Source organism: Melozone crissalis, unplaced genomic scaffold, assembly GCF_028551555.1.
Source record: "Melozone crissalis strain CALT ecotype California unplaced genomic scaffold, PUWL_Pcris_2 ptg000005l_1, whole genome shotgun sequence".
In the NCBI taxonomy this organism is placed as follows: Eukaryota; Metazoa; Chordata; class Aves; order Passeriformes; family Passerellidae; genus Melozone; species Melozone crissalis.
In genome coordinates, this window is record NW_026535783.1 from 8,721,521 (window position 1) to 8,748,499 (window position 26,979).

The 26,979-nt window shown below is 39.1% G+C and overlaps 1 protein-coding gene across 1 annotated transcript in view; it reads left to right on the forward strand.

Moving 5' to 3' along the window:
* Positions 1–26,979, forward strand: part of LOC128942909 (coiled-coil domain-containing protein 171-like) — a 51,872-nt gene that overhangs the window by 9,822 nt on the left and 15,071 nt on the right. The window contains exons 6-19 of the mRNA XM_054285596.1: positions 165–292; positions 1,709–1,838; positions 4,437–4,604; positions 6,185–6,373; positions 7,577–8,081; positions 8,820–8,936; positions 9,771–9,997; positions 10,635–10,820; positions 12,018–12,182; positions 12,681–12,826; positions 14,415–14,469; positions 15,684–15,800; positions 18,809–18,938; positions 19,636–19,710. Coding sequence (XP_054141571.1) covers positions 165–292; positions 1,709–1,838; positions 4,437–4,604; positions 6,185–6,373; positions 7,577–8,081; positions 8,820–8,936; positions 9,771–9,997; positions 10,635–10,820; positions 12,018–12,182; positions 12,681–12,826; positions 14,415–14,469; positions 15,684–15,800; positions 18,809–18,938; positions 19,636–19,710 — 2,338 coding nt within the window. The remainder of the gene's footprint in view (positions 1–164; positions 293–1,708; positions 1,839–4,436; positions 4,605–6,184; positions 6,374–7,576; positions 8,082–8,819; positions 8,937–9,770; positions 9,998–10,634; positions 10,821–12,017; positions 12,183–12,680; positions 12,827–14,414; positions 14,470–15,683; positions 15,801–18,808; positions 18,939–19,635; positions 19,711–26,979) is intronic.

A 26,979-nucleotide genomic window follows, 5' to 3' on the forward strand; every position in this document is an offset into this window, starting at 1 on the left:
CTCTATGTATTAATACATTTCTATGTGTGTTCAATGCTTTCTGATTCCATACAGAATTAATAGAATATATTCACCTGTAAAAAGCAGAACAGAGCAGTGAACAGCATGAAAGACCGTGGTAATCTTTCCTAACTTCCCTTAACTGCTTTCTTAACATTTGCTAGTTGAGAATTCAAGAACTCGAAGACGTTTTGAATGAAGATCAGCTCGGCAGAAGACAAGCTTTGCCAGAAGGGGTAGCAAGGGAAGATTTCAGAGAGCCAGTAAATGCTCTTGAGACAGGAAAAAAAGCGTAAGTTTCCTTTTAAAGCCATTCCAAAATGGCAGTAGACAGCTTGAGTACAAAATAGAAAATTCCCTGCAATTTTCAGTCAGCAGAAAATTCTAGGGCAATGGGACAAACCAAGCTAAAGGTTCAGAATCTGGCAGTCCATTAATAACAGGCCCATATCAGTAACCAAAGCTATTGTGAATGGTACAGATAATAACTGGCCTGCTACAGATTATTTGCCAAACCAAAAATTTTGAAACTCATATTTATGGTAGGGTCCAGCCTCCAGTAGTGTTTGGGGTGAGTGTAGGAAAAGATATCCAGCAGATATTCAAAAGATGTCCAATTCTTATATTATTATGAAAACATTGTTTTCCACTTCAGTGAGTCAGTTGGATCTCTAAGATTCCTGTCAAGAAGTTGGGTATCATTTATAGTGGGTAATCTTTGTTTTCAACTTTTGAATGACTGTAGAAAGCTTGACATGGTTAAAAAACATTGAAAAGTGTGAGAGCACAGGAAATCTCTTGAGATGTTTCCACAGCACAGTCTGCTGTGCCTGTGGTAGCAGAACTTGGGTGACCTCTCTTTCAGCCTAGAACTATTTGGGTCTGTATACACAGGTGTTTCTTTTGACTTACTCACACAAGGAGTAGTGGAGAAGGAAAAAAATCAGTTTTCCCACAAGAGAGGAAGTTTGTGGCCCGAGCAACTCGTTCAAGATTCATGATTATGGACATGTTTTTAGTAAGATACTTCAAACTTGAGCTGGAAAAACCTTTGTCATCCTTTGCAAAGATCATTTTTAAGCAAGCTTTTGGCTTTCCTGATACCATGCCTAAATACTTAGGCAATCTTTTAAAATTCTTCCTTGCATTCCCTCTCTGTGCTTCTGTGTCGTTTATGCTGTTGTTTTGCCTTGTAGTTTCCTCATCAGCTGCCTGTTTAGTCATGCCAGGCTCTTGGTATATCTGTTTTCCTGACTGACACAGTACAAGAACAGATTAAAATTCTGGGTAGCTTGCTTTCAAAGTCAGACCAGAGTAGGGTCAGGCATGTGGAAATCTTAAGAGCAAGAACTGTACTTGAAATCAGGACTGATGATGCAACATGTGACATGGTCTCTCTGAAGACAGTTGTTGTGCTAATTAAAATATGAAGAATTCTGTTTGTTATATGTAACTTTGAGGCCACATCCAAAAAATCTTATGAATTGCATGACAGCAGGCTTGGTAACTGAAAATATAACCTCTTGAAAAATCTTTCTTAGAAGGAATATCAATTTCTTCATTCAATTAAGAAAGGCAAGCAGCTTCAGGATCCATGTGATGTGCTAAAGTGGTATCTGCCATATCCATTGATTATCATTTAAAAGAACATAGAGCATGCGACAAAAGTAATTTTGGTTAAAGTATCTTTTTTGTGGAAACTTTCCAGTTCACCAAGACAGCATATAACCTACGGTATGGAATGGAAAGACAAGGTTGAGGCCATGAGGAGAGCTCAAGATCCCAATGCCACAATAGCGGTTCCTCCAGACAGCTTCAGCCTGCATGAAGGCTCAATAGTAAGGAAAAAAATCCTCAATAGTAAATTGCAAATACAAATAAAAAGTGCTCAATAGTAAGGAAAAATATGTGACACACATTGTTGAGGTGTTTTAAAACATACTGTCAAAATATTTACTGTGGTGAGGATTTGCTGCATTTGCTGTGCTGAGCTGCGGAAGAACTCTGCCATTCTCTCACCCTTTCTGTTATTATGTTACCTTTAAAACAATTTACTACCTGAATAAATGTAACCAATGACTTGGAGAAGCTAATTTGAAAATATTTTTAAAGTATGGGTAGGATGTACTGGCATTCCTAATTAAGGCATTTTGTAGATATTGATTATCATATCATGTGAAGAATGTTCTTTCTACCTAACTTTTTTGTCAAGTTTCATTAGCTACCATTGTAGAAATGCTTCTTTCTATTTCATACACCTTTTTAGTTTTAGTGCAAGTATTTAACTGTAAAAATTGCTTGAAAATTGTTTCAAGCTTTCAGGTGGAAAAGCAGAGGGGATTTTTTTCTTGTTGTTTTGTTTTTTACTTGTTTTGCTGTGGCTTTGGCACATTGGATGTATTTCGCTGGATTATTTTCTGAAAACTTTCTCCTCTTATGTGACCACTTTGGGCTTTTCTACTGTCTTTACCCAGCTACACCTTGAATAACAATTTTGTCATCGTTTTGCATAGCAGCAGGGACAAAGGAAAGTTGTCAGCATGTTTAGAAAATCTCTCCTTTGATAGTGTGGTAACATCTGCTCTCTTTCTACTCTTAGCAATATAAATATTTTTTTGCTGGTGGCTTGGAAACTTCACTTTCTCTCTCAGAGCTCTGAGCATGGAAGGTACATGAGGTCTGTTCCCTGTGGACAGGAGCAGAGACCTGCATCAGAGAGTCTTCAGATTTGTGGGTGTCTTTTGTTCAGTTGATGGAGTGATTCCACATTTTGTCTCAGTGCTGTCCACTGCCCAGGCAGATCTGTGATTCATAAGCTGGAGACAAATAAAATCAGGATCTTCTTTTTTCTTTCTGGGAGAATAACAGCTTCTTCCCTGCAAGCATTAATGTATTAAAAGACATTTGCTGGCCTAGTTAGGCTGAGAAAGTAATTTCATCAGGCACAAAAGGAATACATCCAGAGAAAAGCAACTGTCTGTCCTAACTACAGGCATTAATGATTGCTATTTGTAACTACAAAACACAATTGCAAGCTGAAAATATTCTACTAAAATTCTTGCTTAACCTAAAGTGCTTGCTAGCTGTTGCTGTGGCAGAAGTTTTCCTTTTTATTTGTATTCCCTAGTAAAATATATGACATGGCAATAATTATGGACAAGATTCCATTCATGATCAAGATTTCTTTTAATGGAAACAGTATTTAATGGTAGACTCAAAATTAATGTTATATTATCGCAAGGTTAAAAAATAAAGGGTTGTCTCACTGTCATATTCATAGAACTGGTTGTTTTAATTGTTTTACTCAAAGGATTTCAAACCACAAGACTGTCCTGAGCAGGTGATAAAAATGTTCATTTTTGGAAGAGTTGTATTAGTAGTTGTCTTATGAGATCAGGTATTTATTGCCTTGGATGGCTTTGCATTTTCCCAAAGCTGTTTGTATTTGTTTGGGAAGCAGAAGTGCCTGTAGGTGGTCCTGTTTACTCCATTGAGACAGCTCTGATTTTGCTTCCCAAAATGAAAAAGCCAAAGACTGTAGCAGAAACTAAGTATAGATAACATTTAATATATTGCTGTTAGTCTCTGCTATACCTATGCTTAAATTGTGTGAAAATGCCAGTGTGTTCTCTTCCATTCAGTTTCCCCTCCTACTTTCTTGATCTGTACAGTATTTTTCCATGTTTTATACCATTTTTATGCTTCCTGAATATGTTCTTTCCACTCTAGTCTGATAATCTTATAGTGATCTCTGACTGTACTGATACAGCATTTGTGAAACAGCTTTCTATTATCTGAAGGCACTTGTATGAACTGAAAGTATGAACAATTGAATTTCTACTGCATGCTGTTGTTGCTAAAATTTATTTTTAATCAATTTAATATACTACTGATTAAAATCACTGTAAAGAAATGAGGCATGGCTTGTGGAGTTTGACTGATGGAGCTGTAGGCCCATTTTGGCCAGCTGATTAATCATATATAATCCACACAAAGCAAATTTTTAAAGGAATTTAGAGTGTATTGTGCTGCCAAGCCAAATGGACAGTTTTCTGTGTGCTGTGCAAGTGTTGGGGGACAATTTGGAGGCACCTCAAGGTATTAACATGGGTGAATGAATTGCATCCACTAAGAGCATGGAAATTTTTAGCTGCCAGGTCATGGTTGTGGCTCCCACAGGACTGGGATTTACTCACATACTTTATTTACATACTGTGTCTAACTAGATAAATTTTGTGAAATCTGTTTTCTTACTCTGCTGTAATATTATGGCTGCAATTATTAGAAATGAACTGAGGAATTTTGTAAAGCTGTGAGAATGAACCTTAAGGGCTCGTTTTCAGCTGTGCTCAGCGCTGCTACTGCACATATGATGCATCTCTTTTGATTTTAACATTGCCCAGCTACAGCAATTAATTTTTTTCTTTGTGTTCCAGAGGGAGATGTCCATCCTCCTGAACTTATACCAGACCCTGGCAAACGCCCAGGTGCTTTCCAGACAGACAAACGTCCCCCTGGAAGAATTACCTTGGACAGAGCTTTGTGCACTCTTGCGTGAGAATGTTGAAGCCCTGGTCTCGAACTTCAACAAGGCTAAGCAGAGGGTGAGCGTCCCCAGGCATCAGCTGCCTCTGCTGAGCTCAGTGACTTTTATTCACTCTGCAGTCTCGTTAAAAAGGACTGATATTCATGCCCCCAAAAAAGGATTTGGACACTAACAAATGAGCACCATTAATGATGGCTTGTCCACTGCTCAGTTTGTTGCCAGGGGCATTTAGATGTGAGTGGAGTGTGCATCAAGTCTCCCAGCTCCACCTTCTGTGCAGGATATTCTGAAAGGACAATCTGATAGTAGCCACAGGGACCTAATTAAAAGACAATAAATTCATCTTACTGAGGAAGAAATTCACTGAACATAGTCATTTACAGTCATAAATCAAATCTTTATTTTACTATAATCCAGAGGCAAAATACACTTTCTCAAGGAATATCACCTTGTAATTATGTGTTTATGATTCAGATGTACTATTTGAAAGAATGCCAGTGTGGGGTTTTTTTGTTTAATTGTAACTTTGGATTATGACATTTTTATTCAGAAACAAACAGAAATACCTATTCTAAAACATGTCAGGATCTGTATGAAGGAGGAGCTGTACTTTTCTGAAAGGTTTTGGAGCAAATGAGCTTACATGACTTTTCTCCCCAGAAAACCTTGTGGTTTTAGGAAGGAAAAAGCCCCTTCTAAAATAACTCAGCTGGCTCCAGAGGCTAAGCTATGCCTAAAGAGCTCTTTAGGGTATCACTTTGTGTTCTGGTTTATTTCTCTTTTGAAGTAGATGAGGAAAAGGAAGGGAAGGTGAACACTGTTGGCAGTGTTTGTAGGGCTTGTGTCTTATTGTTGCTTGCTATTTAATTAAGGATTGTTATTAAGACTGATTGTGAGGTCTCTAGGGCTCTTCTCATGTACTTAGCAGCTTTTCTGGGATTTTAGACTGTGCTGAAAAACCTTTTTTTCCACACAATTCAGTGTGATCTATCTGGAAGTATCTTGATATTTTCTAGGAACAGAAAGTTGAGGTGTGTGCATTTGGGGATCATTGTTGGCTTGGTTCATTCCTCCATTTAGCTTGCATGAGAAGTGCAGTGTTAAAGCACAAGAGTGAATCCCTTCATGTTTGTTGAAAATACAGCATAAACTTATGAGCTATTTGTAAGGAAAAAATTCTCTGTGCTAGAATTCCCTGAAATTGTTTTAAAACTTAATCATAACCTGGAATGTCTTGACTTTTCAACAAAAGAAAAAAATCAAAAACCACAAACAAACAAAAAATTAAAGGCTGTGTTTTAATTATTGTTTGCAATCATCACAAACTTCTAAAGGATATACTTGGATTACTAATTTACTAAAATTGAATACAATCATTAAAAAAAAAAAAGTTATGAAGTGTCTGGCTCAGGTTTCCTGCAAAGAGGGTGACAAGGTGGTAGAAGGCAAAACCGAAACCAAAAAATATATTTCAGTTTTGTTTTGAGAACCAAGTAATTTATCTGCCATGAAAGGGTTTTACTTAGTTTTAATAAAATATTGAAAAAACTGCAGTTTAGATTTTATGCTGGAATAGTCTGTGCTTAACTTAAAGTGAAAAGGTAAATAATAATTTCTTTTTAAATGCTTGTCACACAGATATCTCACCTAGAATATATGTGCAAGCACAAGACTGAAACTATGAACAACCTTCAGCAGAACCAGGAGGATGCTTTGGAGAAAATGTCTGAACAGTTAAAAGCACAGGAACACTGGTCGCAGAAAGAAAAGCAATATCTTGAACAGCAGTACTCAAACGCCCTTGCAGAAATTCATGCAAGATCACAGGTATGGTGCTGTGAACTTCTAATTTTTTTTTTCTTTAAAAATTGAATTGATTATTTCAATAGTTTAAGCCTCTTAGCAGTTAAAGGTCATTTGGGAATTTTAGTATACGTTTAAAGTTTAAAAAAATCCAAAACCAAACAACAAACCAACCCATCCCTGTGCTAATATTAACATCACTTAAAAAAAGAAATAAATTACTTGGATGAAGCATTTGTTGAAGAGAATTTAGTCTTCAGGCCCAGCTGAGAAGCCTGATTTCATCTGCAGATAGCAGTATTCTTTTTCTGAGAATGTTAAAGCTGTAAGATCAACTTTGCTTGTTTTAAGAATTACTGATGGCAGCAGCTACTTTTTCAGCATCATCATTTGCAGAGATTGTATAGAATAACAATAATGTGGTATCACCTGGGGATAAATTTAGTTACGTATGTACTGATCCTAAGAGCAGTGGTAGATTTCAATGGTGTTAAGCAATTCTGTTTTTCTGATACTACAGTGAGGAGTGGCCTAAAAGTGTGAAACTGTCACTCCTTGTTAGATGAGTTATTTGCAATCCAAAATGTTCCCTGTTATTCCAGAACCACCATTTACTGTCTTTATCATCACACTCCTTCACGCCTGTTTCAATTAAAAGCATAGTGAATAAAGGAAATAGATGTCCCTTGTTATTTGTGAGTTACTGCAACTTACTTTACAGAATAATGCTGTATTTGATGCAGATTTCAGGACTGGAAGTCTCTGCATGCTGAAAAATTCAATCTGTCAGCTTTCATGTTCCAGACTTCCTGATGTTTTTCCTCTCACTTACACTGGCTTTCTGCTCGGTACAGCAGTGTTTTCTCTGAAATTGGAGGATGTTATTAGTATTGTTAAGGCAATTAATAAAACTGAATTGTGGGCAGACAGGTGGTGTTGGACCTTCTGTGAGCTGTCACGGTGTTGGTGGATTGTTTTCAGAAATCAAGAGTCCATTTGCAATTGATTATCATGTAAATTTCCCTCCTACCACTGTTTTTGTTTCATTCATCTTATTCTGTAATTGCTTACTAGAAGAGACACTTTCATCACGATTATTACTAACGACTTTTGCTCCTTTAATGCATCATTTGAATGGCAAAGCTAAATTTTCTTTTCATTCTTGTCTAGGTAAAAACCATGTAGTTAATGTTTCGTCCATTATAGTTTGGTTTGTTTCTGTCACAGGAATGTGAAGAAACGGTGCAGAAAAACAGGCAAAAACTCTATGGCCTTGAACAACTCTCTGACAAACTGGCCCAGGAAAACAATACCTTGAAAAATTCATTATTAGATGCTTTCAAGGCACGCTCATTCCTGCTGGCAGCCTCTGCACTGCTATCAGGGGCCCTGTGCTCTCTCTACGGCCGACTGTGCGCCATGTCTTGCCAAAGAGACATTCTCCAGGAACAGGTGAACCAGCAACAACTATTGAACCACAAGATCGTCAGCCTCCTTTATGCTCTCCCTGCTGTCATGGAAAGAAACCAGGACGAAGTCAGGACAAGGCAAAGAAGAGCCAAGAACCTGACTTATGTTTTCCGAAGAGCTGTGATTGTAGCTCTGGCTGCCAACAGGCTGAGGGGTCTGGCCCGATATTCTTGTACCTTTTTTGTCTGGTCAGACGGATGCAGAGGAAGCCCTGGAATTCAAGTTTGTCTGGGAGAATCCAGAGGCAGGCGTCCTGTGACACGTAAGTGAAATGTTTTTAAAGAGTTACATCAAATTGCACATTTGGGGAATAACAAAGAGGAATATTATTTTTAGTGTTGGGGCATAAAAACATATTTAATGACATTTTGACAAATGTTATTTATGGATTTATGTTTTTTATATAGCTTGATGAATGTATTTCACTATAAGAGGAAATGCCTAGTCTTAGGTTAAGAATTGCAGGTAAAAGTTCAGTTATGCTCATGAACTCAACATTATCTGATATTTTTGATATTTGTGTTATGGATTTCAGAACTAGGTGCTACAGCATCTTCCCTGTGGTAATTATCTTGCAATGTTCCTAAACGATTTTTCTTTTTTTTGGAAAAGGTATTTCCTCTTTTTTTAAAAATAATTTTTAATATTTATTTCCTAAAAACCCACAAAAATTGCTTTCTGATTCAGGTAAAACATTAGCATAGGATTTCAAAATTTTCTTTAGAGATTATGTCTATTTGCCCCTTTCTGTTGCCAGACCAGTTTATATTTCTCTCTACAAGGATAAATGGTATTAAAAATGTTTTCCAAATTAGAAGATTCATCTACATTTTTTTTTTTTTGAATGTCATTCAGGAACCATGCTTCAAACAGTCTAAATTGTCCTGACTAATTTCTTGTTTATATGCTTCTTTTTGGTTAATTTCTTAAAGAGTTGGAGGCAGCAGTGGCCATATTTTTGTGATTTATTTATCCTGCTAGCTGCACTTCTGTTTTACAGGTTTTGGAGAGGAAGGAGTTGACTGTATTGAAGCAATTAACTGGTTGTGTAGCTCTAACCTCTATACTGCAATGATCAATTCTATCTCAGATCTGGAGGGTGTTCTCAACAACCAAGGTAATTTTAACTGCATATTGTTGTAGCAGAAATACATTTAAAAAATAAATAAGTCAGGGTGGTCATATAATTTCCATTTTTATGATTTTATCTAAACTATTCTGTTTAGATAGCTCTGAAGAGATATTTCTGAATATTTATGATAGACACCTTTGACTAGAAGTTATGTCCTGAGCTAGTCAATACAAATTTAAGTGGGGCTGTTTCCCTGAAAGAGTAATTTTACTGCAGGCTAAAATAATAACCCTTTTCTACATTCTCTGAATGATCACATCTCTGTACTGTTGGAACAGATTAATTTTCTTAAACAACTGATAGGATATTTTATCCTTTCGGTATATAGAGGCCATGGAAGCAGAGGGCTGTTTCTGGAGTTTATTTACAGTGAGAACTGATACAGGTTCCCTTGATTCATCTGCATTTCCGCCACCCCTGGTTCTTTATTAACCTATAGTTTTAGAGTCCCCAGATTTTTGTCACAGAAAAAAGGATAGTAGAAGAGGGATAATTTATGTGAATAAAGGGAAATAGCAGGAGAAAGACAAGGTGATGCATTTTCCAGAAGCCTAAACACTAGATTGGTATAAAAGTTGACATTGAATCAAGTGTGTTTAGATTCAGTTTCAGGCACTTTCTTCTTTCATCATGCTCTTTTCAATAAATTGAATTCATATCCTTTAAAAGCAAAGTTTGAACAGTGTTTCAGATTCAGCATTCTGTGTTTCAGAATATTTACAGGTTCCATCCTGTAGAAGTGAAAACGAACATGATATTATAAGAAATGAGAACTAATAACCTGCTTGATGTTTCCTTTTTGTTGTTTTTTTCTTAAAGATTCAGAGCTGTGGCTTTCTAGTAACTCGCTGATCGGCACAGCCAGGAACTGCTTTGCAAAACTGATGGACAACCTGAGCGTTCTGATGGAGACAGTTGAAGGGAACACTCGTGGGTGCAGAGCCTTCCTGGAGAGGGACTCCCTGATAGACAGGCTGGCTCGTGGGCTCCGCAGACTAAATGCCCAGGCCCTGGAAGCTGGATTGCATGACAGACTGCCCAGCACAGTAAGCAGACTTGCAGTCCTCCTTCTGGAAACAGAAGGTTTACAGCAACATTGAAGCTCCCTTGATAGCAGCATTTATTTTGTTTCAGACTGGTGATGAGTCCATGAGAGTGAAGTGCTACTATATGGACACTCAGAAGTTGATTTGTCACACATTAGGGTGTGAATAGGTCTTTTCTTTTATTGAGAAAGAATTTTTGGAGGAGGTTTAGTGTATCCAAGTAAAAGATTTTTTTTAAGTTCTATCAAATCTGCATTAGCTTATAAGCACAAATTTGCTTTTGGCTTGATGTAAATGTTAAGGTTGCTTTTTATTCTTGTTTTCTACTTTCTCATGTTTACCATCCTTTCTTTCAGTAAAGATAACCTTCTTCCCTTTAACCAAAATAAAAGGATAAACTCTTTCCCTAATAATCTTTTCTAGTAAACCTTAGGTGAAAATAGTACTTCCTTGTAAACAGAATTTGCAGTTACCCTTGGTAGGTGACAGGTTCAAACGTTTGTCCTTGTGTATGTCTTTTAGAGATGGAGGAAAAAATTATGTTTTGTCTTCTTTTTCTTGAGTCTTAAATATTATTTATTTTATTGCTAAAACAGCAGATTTTATAGCCCATCAACTTGTTTTTGTTTGCTGACAGAGAAACATAGCAACTTTGCAGCAAGAAATATTTGAATTTTCACGAAGGCTTCATGCAGCAGAAGTAGAGTCCCGCTCACTGTACCTGCAGCTTCAAGAATGCAGATGGGCTTTCAACAAGATGCAAAAGGATGCTGAAAAAACCCACAGACTGCAGACCCAATTAAGTGAAGTTCAGCAAGTAAGTGCATTTGACTTGGAGGCTCTCTTGCTTAAAAGAGACTCTCCTTTCTACACATGTTTTGATTTGTGTTCTTTTGGAAAACAAGCATCAAATTGATTTACTTTCAACAGAATTTTCCAGAAACCTTGCCTTGTAAATGTCACTAAACCAGAAGACAGATTTATTTAGAAATATCTCTTTTCCACTGGAGTTACCTTTTGATTTGTAGAAGGAGGTATCCTGTATAAATTAGAGTTTGGTCTTCAGCAATCCAGGTTCTCCCATTTGCTGGAAATGTTGATCTGATTTATATATCCTCAAAGAAGATTTCAATAGAATAAAGTCAGTGGGAATGAGGGTATTCAATAAAAATTTTAATGAAATATAAACATAGCAGTTTAAACTCTGTATGGATGTTGGTGAATGTTATAATAAATACAATGCAAAGTTTAACAGGTCTGTTTCCCTGAAGAAGTAACTTTATGGCAGGGGGAAAAAAGCTTTTGTCTATATTCTCAGTAGCACAAAATTCCCCTGAGCCTTTTGCTGTTGGTGATTGACTTACTGAGACACTGTGGGTTCCCCAACCTGAAGCCTAGTTGGTAGAACCTGTCAGGGGGTTCTACCAAGCAAAGAATATCTGCTAGATGATGTCTCGCCCATTGTCCTTCCTGTTCTTAGCTAGTAAAATGGAATTTTTTTTAAGCTCAAAAATATCTAATCATCTTCAGTTTTGCTCTTAACAGGTTTTATGCCCTTAGTGGTTTTGGACTGTTAGATGAAAATTATCACATATTAGATAGTAGTTGAAATGCAGATGACAGCTTTCTTTGAAGAATTACTTCTTTCTGGAACAGTTTTTGGACAAGAAGAACAGCCCACAAAGGTGTTTACAAGGGTTAATAAGCTCTCCACTAAAATTCTGAATATTGATCTGCATAGTTTTCCTTCTAAATACTGAGATTTTGCATCCCATGGTGTTAATTAGAATAGAGTAATGAATGCCAAGACTTACATGAATGTTCTTTATAAAAAACACAGCAATTAACTGGTCTGCCATCTTATTGTTCAGCGATGTCTTCATGTTAAAAAAACCTCAATAGTACTCATAAGCATGCATTTAGTTTAGAATTTGATATGTTTGCAAGTGGAACTCACTCAATGGTAGGGAAGCCATTGGGTATAGTTACAGAATCAGGCACAACTTGTTTCTCTTTCCAGCACATCAACAAAGACAATATACAGGAGGAGTTACAAAACGCTTTACAGCGTGAGCATGAGGCACATTTGCTTTTACAAGAGCACCACCAACGGATTCAGGAGCTGAGTAATAGACTGGAATCACAAGCATTTTCTGAGCTAAGTAAAAGCCAAGTATCTCCGACAGTAAGATTATTCTTCTTATAATATATATATATAAAATAAATTCTTCTTATACCAGAGTATTACTTTTGATTAAATAAGCCAAATAGTGCAGTCCTTGTGTAAATAAAATTACCGGAGTAAATACACCCGCACTACTCAGTCTGCTGGAACTTTAGGCTACTGAGAAAACACTTCAAAGACTCCTTTTAAATTTTTTTTTAGCTAATGGGGTTTTTTAACAGTTTAAGAAAAAGTCTTCAATGGGGGGTTTTTTTGGTTGTTTTTTTTTTTTTTTTTTTGCCTACAATCATTTTGTTTTCTAAAGAACATTTATATGTAGCAAACACTAAGGGGGTTCTGGGTCAGTAATGCTTTTGCTAGGAAATTCATAAAACCTTAGGATGCAGTGGTCCAAATCTTCTTTACAATCAATTTATCCTTCACATTGGTCAGTAGTCAGTGGCGTAAAGTGAAGTTTATTTGGGCTACAGAGTAACTCTGCTCTCTGTCTGCTGGCAGGGCCTCCCTGATGCAGCAGAGGAGCTGAAGAAAAGAGACCAAGCTCTAGATCAACAGGAGAAACTCCTGAAAGAAATGGAGCAGGACCAGAAGCGGCTGTGGGATACTCTCGAGGAGGCCGAACGTGCCCTTGATCAGGGAATAAAGTGAGCCCTGGGGCCTGGGGGATGTCACCTGAAAATGAACAGAGATTTAAATTTCTACTTCCAAGGGCGGGGCTTTAGCCCTGGACAATGTAAGATTAGAAGAGAAAAGTACATCTGTCTCTTTTATTTTTAAATTCAGGGATAGTCTTCTAAAAACAAAAGTGTTAGTTCAAAATACTAGGGCATCCATTTGATGCAGTTATCCCATAATAGTTCTTCAAATTCTGGGTGCTGGAATAACTGGCAAAAAAAAATACCTGTGCTATCTTACTGATCTGACACATCTTTGGCAGATCCTTAACATTCTGTTTATTTAAGAAATTGTTGTTTGTTCTCTGAGTTTCCATGCCAACTTTTTCTAGACAGATACAATTTATTTATAGTAAATACAGAAGCATCAGCTAGGGGACGGGTCTTCACTGTCAGAGAGACTGAAACCCATTTTGGATCTATGGCTTTCCTGTGGTACAAGATAGATCCTCCTGCTGATTTCAGGGAGTTTTGGATTTAGACCTAATCCCCACACCACTTACACCATAACCTGGAGAGGAAGGAAAGGCTCAGGCAGTGGTCTTGAAAAGATTGGTAGTCAAAAGGAGCCCCCTTGACTTGAAGCTTATTACTAACTTATTCTTATGCCATTTGAAAAAAATAAGTCTTTGCAGACTTTGTTGTCTAATACTTTTCATAGTATGAAGTATGTGTTACGAATATTGTTGTTCCATGGCTAGGATCTAAAAAAATTTTAGTTCATTAAAATTTCTCATCATACCTGGGATCATTTGACCTCTGAAGAACAATATCTGAGAAGATTTAAGGGTTTTATTCACCAGGGAAATAATGTAATTTGTATGGTCATCAGTTAAATGTTTAACAAGCTAAGTAAAATGACAAATGTTATTTGGTATGATTTGATCAAAGCAGGTGTCACCTGCAGAAAGATTTGTTCCAGAAAGCTTGCCCTTTTCATCCTTCCCCAATCTATTTTGGGCATTTCAGTAAAGATCATTCCTTGTGGCCATATATATATATATATCCAGAAAAGGTTATTCTAATCTGAAGTAACTTTAAAACTGGCTTTTTTTTTTTTTCTTGTATATAGCAGCTGAATATCAACAAAGAAAGCTACTCTTCCCTCCATTATTACAGCAACTCTTCACAACTAATAGGTTTTATTTCTCCCTTTGGAATATAAGCAAAAAGATGAAATAAACAGAATCTGTCTGTGGTTTCCAATACAAGAATATAATTCCATCCTGCTAGAGACTTTTTATGACCTCTATATCCAAGCCATGATGGTTGTTCATTGATAGGCCTATGATTATCTAAATTTTAATTGCTTGTCCTCAACAGAAGCATCTTTCATATGGAAATGCACCAAATAGTGGTACATGAACTATTTTTAGGGTTTGCATTGGAAATATGAAAAAGAGAGAAAATCCTAATACTTTGGGTTATCAACAATTATTTTACAAGACATGACAGCCATAAAGTAGCAGAAGATTAATTTCTACATTGGCAGAGCTTCAGTTCCATAAAGTTACTCCGTTGTTCTTGTTTTGTTTTGTTTTATTTTCTTTTATAATAGAGACAAAGAGTTAATCATTGGTCAAATGAAAGCTGTGGAAGCTGCCCTGAATAAGGTAAGAATTTGAACTGTTCCCTCTGATTTGTGTTTTTAAACATGGCTAAAGCCTTAGATCTGCTAATTCTCAGGGGAGGAGAGAAGCTGTTGCAAAACAACTTCCTTTTCCTTAGTGTTGAAGTTTCCCCTCTCAACTTGTTCCATCTTAAAAAACCACAGTGAAATCAAATGCAAGTTTGTAGTACATACACAACTTTTTCTGAATGTAGAAGTTATGACAAAATTCACTTGCCTTCCCTCACTGAACACTTTTTCTGGTTGACAAGTGAAAACTAATGAACACACAAAAAAATTGGCAACTGAAGTTACCCCTCTACTGAATAATAAAAAGTCACATGCTTGGTGGCCATATAACATTTGGCTTTGTGTCTGCTACTTTAACCTATGAAACATCATAAATAGGAAAAGGCAGGAAGTAGCAATCTGTGGTCAGAAACTTCCACAGTATTTTTTAAATCATATTTTAAACTTAATAGTAATCTCAAGTTTTTCCTCTGACTTGTACAATTGTGCCCTGATATAGGACTATTTGATGGTCCAACAAAGCTGTATGTATTAATTATTTAGGAGAAAGGACTATTTTCAACTATAGCTCTCATGGTAGATGGTTTCACAACTGTTTTTAATCTAGAGCAGCACAGAGCAACAGTGATTTCATTACCTGGGAGTGTCAATTTCCCTTACTATATCTTTAATTCCCAGCAATGTGGGAATCTCTATTTTAGTTTTGGAGATCACAAAAACTGTTGCTATTTCTTTAATTTATTTCTTTTCAGATCTCTTTTTCTAGTCTATTTCCTTTAATGTTCATGGAAAGTGACAGAATCTGAACTGCATGTTTCTCCTACAGCAAACTCTGCTGATAGAAAATTTCCGTTGTGCCACCACCATCTCCATACCGGCTTCTTTCAAACTTTGGAAGCGAATGTCATGCAGCAAGTGCTGTGTTTTTACAGTAATACATATTTGCCATATCCTTGGCCTTTCTCTTTTCAGACCAGGGCAAGGTGCTTTTTTTCGGTAGCATTCTCTCCCAGCACTTTGAATTAGAGATTTATTTGCAACAAAAATTCAATCAGTCATACTTTATTCATGGATTTTAGGTCCAGTGATCAAAGCAAGTCCGCTCAATGGGCTCAAGGAGACACCATTCATCCCAGGTGGTGTGTCTGAAGGAGAATTACCACTGATGCTGGGGTTTTTTCCCTTTAGGCCAAAGAGCAGGCTGCGGCATCAAGTGCTGAAGCAGCCGCACCACTCCCCAGCCTGCAGCTGCAGACCCTTCCAGAGGAAGCAACGGCGGGCAGGCCAGAGGCTGCCTCATTACAGGTTAGAGTCTAAAACCAATCCCATTTAATATTTTTTTTAAATTTTCTTTCATTTTTTGCATCTGACATACAACTGCTCTGAGCATGTGGAGAGCAAAAAGCTTCAAAACTCTTGCAGTCAACAGTTTAAAGACTATTTCCATGTATGCTCTTGCACGTGGTATTTCAGAGATGATGGTAACTTCTAATTTTGCAGTTACAGCGTTAAATAACTGACAGCAATACAAACATGGACAGAAGCATACATACCTGAAAATTAATATCCCTCTATCCCTCTCCCTTTTCTCCCATTAATATACAAAAGACTAATTAAAAAAAAAACAACCAAAAAACCCAAACAAAACCAAAGCCAAGATCCCCAGAAACAAGCAAAACCAACCAAACAAAAAAAACAAAATTTTCATATTCCTTCTTGGTCAGTATCAGATTTGTTTTCAACCCACAGTTTTAGAATCAATTGTGGGGTTTTGAGCATTCCTTATTTAAAAGAAACTGCTCTTTAGAATGTTTAAATATAGAAGCTATGTTGCTCATGTAGGTTTAAAAACTTGCACATTTCAAAATACTAATTTTGTTAGGATAAAACAATGAGTGGGAAAAAGGAGAAATTAACAGAAGATGTGCCATATTTTCAGCTCTGAACATAGATTCAGTGCAATGCCTCCTCATTGTTTTTAAGTTTGATGTCTTCTACAGAAACTATATTAGTCTTTCTAGCTGTGCAGAATGCATTAGTGCCAAGACAGATTTTTTTTTTCCCAATGAGAGAACAAAAGGCAAAGTGAGTACATATTTCTTTCATTGTGCTGCTCTGTCTGAATTAGAGAGAGGGCAGGTAATCAAGTAAAGTGCAAGGAACTTAGGCAGAGTAAATATTGCATACAGTGTGTAAGCTTCTGCAGTAATTCCTTCAAATTTATTGTAGATTTTCAGTTCTGGTGCAGTATATAATTGCAAGATCAGGGTCACAAAATCAAACATTCAAGAAAGGCAGATTCGAAGCTGGAAATTTTTCACTGTTGCCCTCTTGCATGCATACATACACTTCAATATGATAAAGATATAAATTATGTGTGCATTATGGTGTTTCCACACTAAAATATGGAAATACGGAATATGTAAAGCCTTGAGATTCCCATGAAGCTTAATTAGCACAGATGAACTTTTCTGTCAAAAGGTAGAATTACAAATTTTTCCCCAGTACAGTGATGATCCATTTTAGAGCTTCACAAAAGTTCCCATGGGTGGCATCTTTCCACAGGAGGCATTGTGGCAATCGCCAGCTTTTCAATCCTGCTTTTCTAATTTGGTAGTCAATGCTGCTTTTTTTTTTTTTTTTTTTTAAGTCCCATCTCAACTCCCATTCTTTTTAGACCTCACAATGATTGCAGAAGCATCTGCAACCTGTTCCCTCTTTCTCTCCAGAAGAGAATAAAATCACAAACAGTTGCATTTCGTATTTGCACAAGGTGCTTGTGGTACAAATAATATAGTACGGTGTGTGCTGGGGAGCTCGCTGGTGGGGCAGAACTGTAAAGTTCTTGTTCACCTGGCAGCCTCAGGTGCACTTGGTAACTCTGGCCATATACAAACAGCACCAATGGCTCACAGTGTGTGTCACTGTGACCTTCCTTTTCTTCATCCCTTTTCCTTTTTGTCCTTTCATCATCTCTCTTTCCCCCTTTTCCCCCTCTCTCTCCTCAGCCCTCATCTCTAGTTCCTGTTTGATTTCTTTCCAATCTCATTATTGAGGTTTCATTACAAAATTTGCCTTTTATGGACAGAGGTCACCTAATGGATTTTAGTTTTACTCTATGCCAAATTATTAAGGGCAGTCCTGCAATCTTGAGTGAGGTAAGCAGCTAGGAATGACTTTAGGGACTATTGTCATTAAAAGCACTGGAGTTTGTTTGCAGGCACATCCTCTAGAACTGCCTTAGTTAGTCTGTGATGAGAACATTTCCATTAAATGCCTTATAATCTGCAATAATCCTCTTTTGGGACTAGGACCACAGCACCAAGACAATTTGGAGATTCTTTCTGATGAAAAGAGATGTGATATGGGTTCATTTGCCACTGCTGTTTCCTAGACACCATGATGAAATAACATGATTGATTTTAGCTGCGTTAATATCTATTCTGAAAATCGTCAAAGTGATGAAAGGAAAGGAAAACTGCAAAAATCTTTTCAAATCCCTGTTTGTGATACTAAGCTGATTTTTGTCTGTATCACAGGTCTACATTCAAAAGACTAATGTAATACTGTCAGAAGGGGAAAATCATAGCAAATAAAATGTGATTAACCATTGTAAAGAAGACCAATAATTTCAACAGTTAGTTGAGACTACCCCAGGGGTAGATATAAAGTTACCAGTACTGCCAAATCGTCTGTGCTCTCTTGTCCTGCTAACTTTATGATCAATCCAATCAATGTAACAAAATTGGGACATTCTTCCACTGCATACATGGAAACAGCTATATTTTTCCAGTTATAGTGCAATCATATCATTTGTTTTCAGAAGTCTGTAGGTTTGTGATGTTTCTTTTGTTACTGCCAAGTTTATTCTTTTGCTGTGGAGTGGAAGGATTAGTAAATTGATTCATCTTGGAAGTGTGAACATTAGCCTTCAACTGTGTGGTAATTGTGAACAGAAATTGAACCTGCACTATGTGTTGTATTGAAATAAAATGAAAAAGTTGTTTCAAGAGCTCAATGCTGTATTGCATGCTTGAAAACATCTCATCAAAGCATCTTCTAACTAGGGTGTAGAGCAATTCCCTTTTCCTCAATGATATTAATATTCAACATTTTAGAAAAAAATAGAAAATCCACTGTTAGGTGTTTTTGATGTTGAAGTCCTGGGACTGACATTCTCCCTGACTTACAAACTCTATTTTATTTCTCTGCTAGAAAAAAACCCTGTCTTTTGTAAAAAATTTGGATATGTGCTATTTGCCATTTAAGTGTAGTTTGCCTGGCACTAATGATTCCTTCTACTTTTATTTAAGAATGTGGTTAGAAGTTTTGAGGATCTCTACTCACTGGCAGCTTCCAAAATTGATGTATTAAGAGCAGGAAGAGACTCTTCAGGCTCTACCTATGGATCCTTAACAGCTGTTGGGAGTCGTTCTGCTGAGGGTAAGTCTGCTCTTCAAGCAATTGTAGTCACTGGGATGAGGGTTCCTAGGCAGCATCTCTCTTCATGCTGCACAGCTTCTGTAGGCCAATACAGCAAAACTTAATTGTAAACATAATGGAGAGCAATAAAATTACTGCAAAGAGAAACATCCTGAGATATTTTCCAGAAGAGAAAGGGGATGGTGAAAGCTAACACAGTCATTGAAATTACTACTGTATGTTTTTTTTCTGCTGGTCACTATTTGATAGTGGGTTTTTTTGTTTTAGTTCAAATTCCTTGGTTGATTAGTTGGATTGTTTTTTTGGGTTTGGGGAGTGGTGGTGGCAGGTGGGTGGGTATTAATTTTTTTATTTTTATACATTACCTTTATTTCTGTTCTTTTTTCTCTCTTTCTCTCTTTCCTTCTCTTTCTTTCTCTTTCTCTTTCTCTTTCTCTTTCTCTTTCTCTTTCTCTTTCTCTTTCTCTTCTCTTTCTCCTTCTCTTTCTCTTTCTCTTCCTCTTCTCTTCCTCTTTCCCTTTCCCTTCCTCTTCCTCTTCCTCTTCCTCTGCCTCTTTCTTTCCTTTTTTTTTTACCAAAGGACTTTCCTTTCTTTCTGTTATAAACAATAACATTTCTGTAATAGTCTTTTTTGCAACCATAACCCCTTCAGTTCTGTCTATGTCCTTGGTTTTTAACATTTACTTTCTCTGAACAGAATCCTCGCAAATTCACTTTGCACCTGGACCAGCTACTTCATCTCCTATTCCTATTACTCCTCCTGCTCCTGCAGGTAAGTCTGCTTTTCAAGAAATTATAGTTTCTTAGAAGTGAGTTTCCATGCTGCTCAGCTTCTGTAGGTAAATACAACAATACTTGATTTTAAACATAGTGGTGCAATAAAACTAATGATAAGAGAAATGATCTGTGACTTTACAGAATAGAAAGGGGATGGTGAAAGATAAAACAGGCATTAAAATTACTACTGTTTTTTTTTTTTCTATTGTCCTGATTTGCTTAGATATTTTTGGTTTTAGTTTGGGTTTGGTTGGTTGAATCTATTGTTATTGGGTAGTAGTGGTGGTTGTTGGGTGGATGTTTTCTTTTTGTTTTTGATGGGTTTTGATTTTTGGTGGGTTTTTGATTTCTGTTATTTTTGTCTTTCATTTCTTTCCTGTCACTTTCTTTTTTTTTTTTTTTTTTTAATGAAGTCTTTTCTCCTTTCTTTCTGTTAGCAACCATTAACATTTCTGTATTGGCCCTTCTTTGCAACCATAACCCCTTCAGTTCAGTCATTTCCTTGCTTATTAAAATTTCTTCCTCCGAGCAAAATTTTTACAAGTTCACTTTGAATCCAAAGCAGCCGGATTTTCTCCTCTTTCTCCTGGTGGTGCTATTCCTCTTCCTTCTCCTATTAGTGTTGGTAAGTCTGCTTGTCAAGCAATTGCACTCATTAGAATTTGGGTTCCTAGCCAGCATCTCCCTTCATGCAGCACAGCTTCTGTAGGAAAATAGAACATCAATTTTTAATGTAAACATAATGGAGCAATAAAAGTATTGCTAATGGAAACAATCTATGACTTTTCAGAAGAAAAAGGGAATGGTGGAAGATAGCAGAACAATTAAAATTACTACAGTAATTTATTTTTTATATTGGACCCCCTTTGCTTGGGTTTTTTTATTTTCCTACGGTTTTGGTTCCTTGGGGAGTTGGATTTTTTTGGTTTTGGGAAGTGTTGGCTGTGGGGTGGGTTTATTTGGTTTTTTTGGTATTACTATTTTTTGTCTTCCCTCCCTCCCTCCCTCCCTCCCTCCCTCCCTCCCTCCCTTCCTCCCTACCTCCCTCCCTCCCTTCCTCCCTTCCTTCCTTCCTCCCTTCCTCCCTTCCTCCCTTCCTTCCTTCCTTCCTTCCTTCCTTCCTTCCTTCCTTCCTTCCTTCCTTCCTTCCTTCCGCCACTTCCTTCCGCCACTTCCTTCCGCTACTTCCTTCCGCCACTTCCTTCCGCCACTTCCTTCCTTCCGCCACTTCCTTCCGCCACTTCCTTCCTTCCGCCACTTCCTTCCGCCACTTCCTTCCGCCACTTCCTTCCTTCCTTCCTTCCGCCCCTTCCTTCCGCCCCTTCCTTCCGCCACTTCCTTCCGCCACTTCCTTCCGCCACTTCCTTCCTTCCGCCACTTCCTTCCTTCCTGCCTTCCTTTAGCCACTTCCGCCACTTCCGCCACTTCCTTCCGCCACTTCCTTCCTTCCGCCACTTCCTTCCCCCTCTCTTTCCGCCACTTCCTTCCTTCCTTCCTTCCGCCACTTCCGCCACTTACACCACTTCCGCCACTTCCTTCTGCCACTTCCTTCCTCCACTTCCTTCCGTCACTTCCTTCCTTTTTTTTTGTAACAAAGGCTTTTTCCATTCTTTTTATTAGAAACCATTGACATTTTGTAATAACCTTTCCTTGCAGTCACAAACATTCCAGTATTGTGCATTTCCTTGCTTATTAAAATTTACTGTCTCCAAACAGGATCTCCACAAGTTCACTTTGAACCTAGTGTTACACCTCCTGCTCCTATTCCTCTTCCTCCTCCTATTCCTGCTTCTGTTCCTGCTGCTTTTCCTGTTTCTGCTCCTGCTCCTGTTCCTTCTGCTGCTGCTGTTCCTGCTCTCGCTGGTAAGTCTGTTTTCCAAGCAATTGTAGTCACAGGGATGTGGGTTCCTAGCCAGCACCTCCCTTCAGGCTGCACAGCTTCTGTAGGCAAACAATACTTAAATATGAACATAAAGGAGCATTAAATCTCCTGCTAAGAGAAACATTTTCTGAGACTTTTTTCAAAATAGAAAGGGGATGGTGAAAGCTAACAAAGGGATTGAAATTACTCCTGTCATGTTTGTTTTCTCTTGGTCCCGATTTTTGATTTTAGTTTGGGTTTGGATGCTTAGCTGCTTGGATTTTTTAGTTTTGGAGAGTTGTTGTGGTGGGTGGGTGGGTGTTTGATTTTTTATTTTTTTCTTTTATTTCTTCTTTCTATTTCTTTATGTTTATTTTAACTGAAGACTTCTTCCTTTCATTATGTTAAAAACCAGTAACCTTTTTTTAATCGTCTTTCCTTTCAACCATAACCAATTCAGCATTTCCTTGCCTTTTAAAATTTCTTCTCTGAAGTCAATTTACTTTCTCTGAACAGACGCCTTTCAGCATCGCATTTCACCCCAAGCAGCTGGAAGACCTCGTACTCCTGTTTCTGCTCCTGCTGGTAAGTCTGCCTGTCAAGCAATTGTAGTCCCTTGGATGTGGGTTCCTAGCCAGCATCTCCTTCCATGCTGCACAGCTTCTGCAGGCAAATACAACAATATTTGATTGCAAACATCATGAAGTAGTAAAACTGGAGCTAACAGCAAAGCTGTAAGACTTTTCTCAGAAGAGAAAGAGGATGGTGAAACCTAACACAGGGATTGAAATTACTACTATAATTTTTTATTCTCTGAGGGTGTGGCACAGCAGTTTGCATAGCACTTTGTGCAGGCAGAGTTGCAACTTTTCTTGCCAGTAAGGTTTGCTGTGTGTTGTTTGCAGTGTTTCTGTTGGTTGGTGGGTTTTGGGGTTTGTATTAGTAATGATTTCTATGCAATTGAAAACTGTAGTTAGTACAAGTGTACATAGTCAAATGGAACCCTCCAAAAAGGTTACATCTGTCCAGACCCATTCTTGTGCAGAGTGTTTGAGCTTAGCAGCAGTTTCAGGGGCAGTTGTGGAGGAAACCTGCCTGCAGTGTGAACAGGTGAACAATCTCCTTTCACTGGTGGCTGAGCTTAGAGAGGAAGTTTAAAGACTAAGGAGTATCAGGGATAGTGAAAGGGGAATAGACTGGTGGATTTGCCCTTCCATCCTTGAGGGAAGCCCACCAAGAGTCAGAGGACTCCCATGCCTCTCACTGTCGGACAATAGAAGGACACCTGGTAAGTGGAGTGGAAATGGGTACCTACTTGAGGAGGTAATAATAAAAATTCCTCCCGACCCTCATCCCCAAGCCAGATGCCACTTCAGAATAGGTATGAACCCCTGGATCTAGAGAGTCAGCCAGATGATTTAGAAGAAAATTATCTGCCCAGTGAGCCTCCCACTCATCTGTGAGAAGGATTACCACCTCTGGCATCAGGAAGAAAAAAAGGGTCATTGTAGTGGGTGGCTCCCTTCTAAGGGGAACACAGGGCCCCAAATGTCAACAGGACCCACCCCACAGAGAGGTCTGCTGCCTCCCTGGGGCCTGGGATATCACTGAGAGACTTCCTGGGCTGATTCAGCCCTTTGATTATTATCCACTGCAGATATTCCAGGCTGCCAGTGATGAGATTGAAAAGAGGAGTGTCAGGACAATTAAAAGGGACTTTAGGGCACTGGGACAAGTGGTTGATAGGACAGGGGTACAGTGAAAGGAATAGGAGAGCTCGCATTATCAACAAGTGTCTCAAAGATTGGTGTCATCAGCAGAATTTGGGTTCTTTGATCATGGGGCAACTTTTACAGCACCTGCTCTACTGGAACCAGATGGGCTCCATCTTTCTGTTAAGGACGGAAGGTTTTTAGCTCATGAACTGGCAGAACTTGTTGAAAGGACATCGAACTAGGTCTGAAGGGGAAAGGGGATGCATCTGGGCTGTCTGGAAGCAGGCCCAAGGGTGGTAAGCCTGAGACAGGAGTGAAATCTGCAGCCCAGCTGAGTTGCAGGTATACCAATACACGCAGCACAGGTTACAAACAAGAGCTCGAGGCCATGGTAAAGCAGCAAAGCTATGATGTAATTGCCACCACAGAAATGTGGTAGCATGACTCACATGGCCGGAGTGCTGCACTGGATGGCTACAAGTTCTTCAGGAGAGACAGGAAAGGGAGAAGAGGTGGAGGGGTGGCCCTTTATATTAGGGAGGCTTTTGATACCATGGGTATTGAAAGTTATGAAGATGAATGCCTACGGGTAAGAATTAAGGGGAAGGCCAACAAGGCTGACATCCTACTGGGAGTCTGTTATTGTCCACCCAACCAGGAAGAAGTGGTGGGCAATTCATTCTATAATCAGCTAGAGAATGTTTCTGGATCATCAGACATTTTTCTTGCTGGCGATTTCAACCTGCCGGACATTTTTTGGGAACTCAATACAGCTGTAAAAAGGCAGTCCAGGAAATTTTTTAGAGTTTGCAGAGGACAATTTTTGTCACAGCTGGTAGGTGAACCCACCAGGGGAGTGACAATGTTAAATCTGTTATTTGCAAATAGAGATGGACTGGTGGGAGATGTGGTAGTTGGAAGTCACTCAGGGCACAGTGATAATAAAATTCTAAAATTCTCTATATTTGGTTAAATCAAGAGGAACATTAATAAGACTTTCACAGGTGACTTCTGGAGGGCAGACTTTGGCCTGCTCAGGACACTTATTCAGAGAATTCCTTGGGAAGCAGCCCTTAAAAACAAAGGAGTTCAGGAAGTGTAGGTGAGCTTCAAAACAGAGATCTTGAGGGCACAGGAACAGACTGTCCCTGGGTGCCAAAAGATCAGTCAACGGGGTAAATGTCCAGCCTGGATGGGCAAGAAGATTTTGGAGGAAGTTAGGAATGAAAAAAAGGATGTATTATCTTTGGAAGGAGAGTCAGATCTCTCAGGAAGTATTTAAGGGGGCTGCTAGAGCATGTAGGAAAAAATTAGAGAGGCCAAAGCTCAGTTTGAACTTAAAATGGCGACTTTTGTAAAGATTAATAAAAAATACTTTTGTAAATATATTAATGGTAAAAGGAAGAGTAAGATCAACCTTTGTTGTTTATTAAATGCAGAAAGGAACTTAGTAACTGCAGATGAGGAGAAGGCAGAGGTGCTTAACACCTTCTTTGCCTCAGTTTTTAGTGGGAAGGCTTGCCTTCAGGACAACCGTCCTCTTGGGTTGCTCGATGATACTAGGGAGCAGAATGGTCCCCCCATTTTCCAAGGAGGCAGTCAGAGAACTGAGCTGCTTGGATGTTCATAAATCCATGGGTCCAGGTGGGATCCATCCCAGGGTGATGAGAGAGCAGGCAGATGAGCTTGCGAAGCTGCTCTCTATCATTTACCAACAGTCCCGGCTCACTGGTGAGGTTCCAGCTGACTGGAAGCTGGCCAATGTGTCAATCATTCATAAAAAAAGGGTGGAAAGGAGGATCCTGTTAATTATAGGCCAGTCAGCCTGAGCTCAGTCCCCCAGTAAGTTTATATGGAGTGTCATCACACAGCGCTTACAGGATGGCCAGAGTATCAGACCCAGTCAGACCCAGCAAGGGTTTAGGAGGAGTTGGTCATGTTTGACCAACGTGGTCTCCTTTTATGACCAAGTGACCCACCTGGTCAAAGTAGAAAAGGCTGTTGATGTTGTGTGCCTGGACTCCAGCAAGGCCTTTGGCACTGTCTCCAACAGCATACTCCTAGACAAGCTGGCAGCCCACGGCTTGGGCAGGAGCACTCTGTGCTGGGTTCAGAACTGGCTGCAGGGCCAGGCCCAGAGAGTGGTGGTGAGCAGTGCTGCATCCAGCTGGCAGCCAGGCACCAGGGGTGTCCCTCAGGGCTCTGTGCTGGGGCCAGTTTTGTTCAATATCTTCACTGATGCCATGGATGAGGGAATTGAGTCTTTCATTAGTAAGTTTGCAGACAACACTAAGCTGGGAGCGTGTGTTGATCTGTTGGAGGGTACGAGGGCTCTGCAGAGAGATCTGGAATGGTTGGATGGATGGGCAGAGCCTAACAAGGTGAAGTTTAATAAATCCAAGTGCTGAGTCCTGCATTTTGGCCACAATAGCCACCTGCAATGTTATGGGCTGGGGATGGTGGGGCTGGACAGTGCCCAGGCAGAAAAGGACTTGGGGTTACTGTTTGACACTGGCTGAACATGAGCCAGCAGTGTGCCCTGGTGGCCAAGAAAGCCAATGGCATCCTGGCCTGTGTCAGGGATTGTGTGGCCAACAGGAGCAGGGAGGTCATCCTTCCCCTATACTCGGCACTGGTGAGGCCACACTTTGAGTGTTGTGTCCAGTTCTGGGTCCCTCAGTTTAAGAAGGATGTTGAGATACTTAAGGGCATCCAAAGGAGGCAACAAGGCTGGTGAGGGGCTGGGAACACAAATCCTGGGAGGAATGACTGAGGGAGCTGGGGCTCTTCAGCCTGGAGAAAAGGAGACTCAGAGGCGACTTTAGCACTCTCTGCAACTTCCTGAAAGGCGGCTGTGCTCAGGTGGGGGTTGGTCTCTTTCTCCAGGCAGCAACTGACAGAACCCAAGGACACAGTCTCAAGCTGCATCAGGGGAAACATAGGTTTGATAATAGGAAAAAGTTTTTTATAGAAAGGGTGATAAAGTAGCAGAATGGTCTACCCAAGGAGGCGGTGGAGTCACCATCCCTGCATGTGCTTAAAAAAAGACTGGATGTGGCACTCGATGCCATGGTTTAGTGCTTTAGTGGAGATGTTAAGGCATGGGTTGGACTCAATGATGTTTAAGGTCTTTTCCAACCTAGTCATTCTGTGAATTCTGTGAATACTGTGGGTTTTTTCTATTGGTCCCCATTTGCTTGGCTATTTTAGGGTTGGGTTTGTTTTTTTTTTTTTTGCTTGGTTGCTTGGATTTTTTTTGTTTTGCAAAGTAGCAGTAGTGAGTGGGTGGGTGTTTGTTTTTTGACTTTTTTTCATATTTTCTCCCTTTTTTTGCCCCCCAAAGGCTTCTTCCTTTCATTTTATTGTAAAGCAATAATAGTTTTTGATCATCTTCTGCAAAAATAACCATTTCAGTTCTATGCATTTCCTTGCTTTTAAAAACTTACCTTCTCTGAACAGATCTATTTCGGATTAGACCACCCCGTACACCTACTATTCCTGTTCCAGCTCCCGCAGGTAAGTCTGCTTGTCAAACAATTCTAGTCCCCTGGATGTGGGTTCCTAGCCAGCATCACCCTTCATGCTGCACATCTTCTGTAGGCAAATACAGCAACACTTAAGGGAAAACATAATGGAGCATTAAAACTAGTGCTAACAGAAATGTTGTCATACTTTCTAAAGAAGAGAA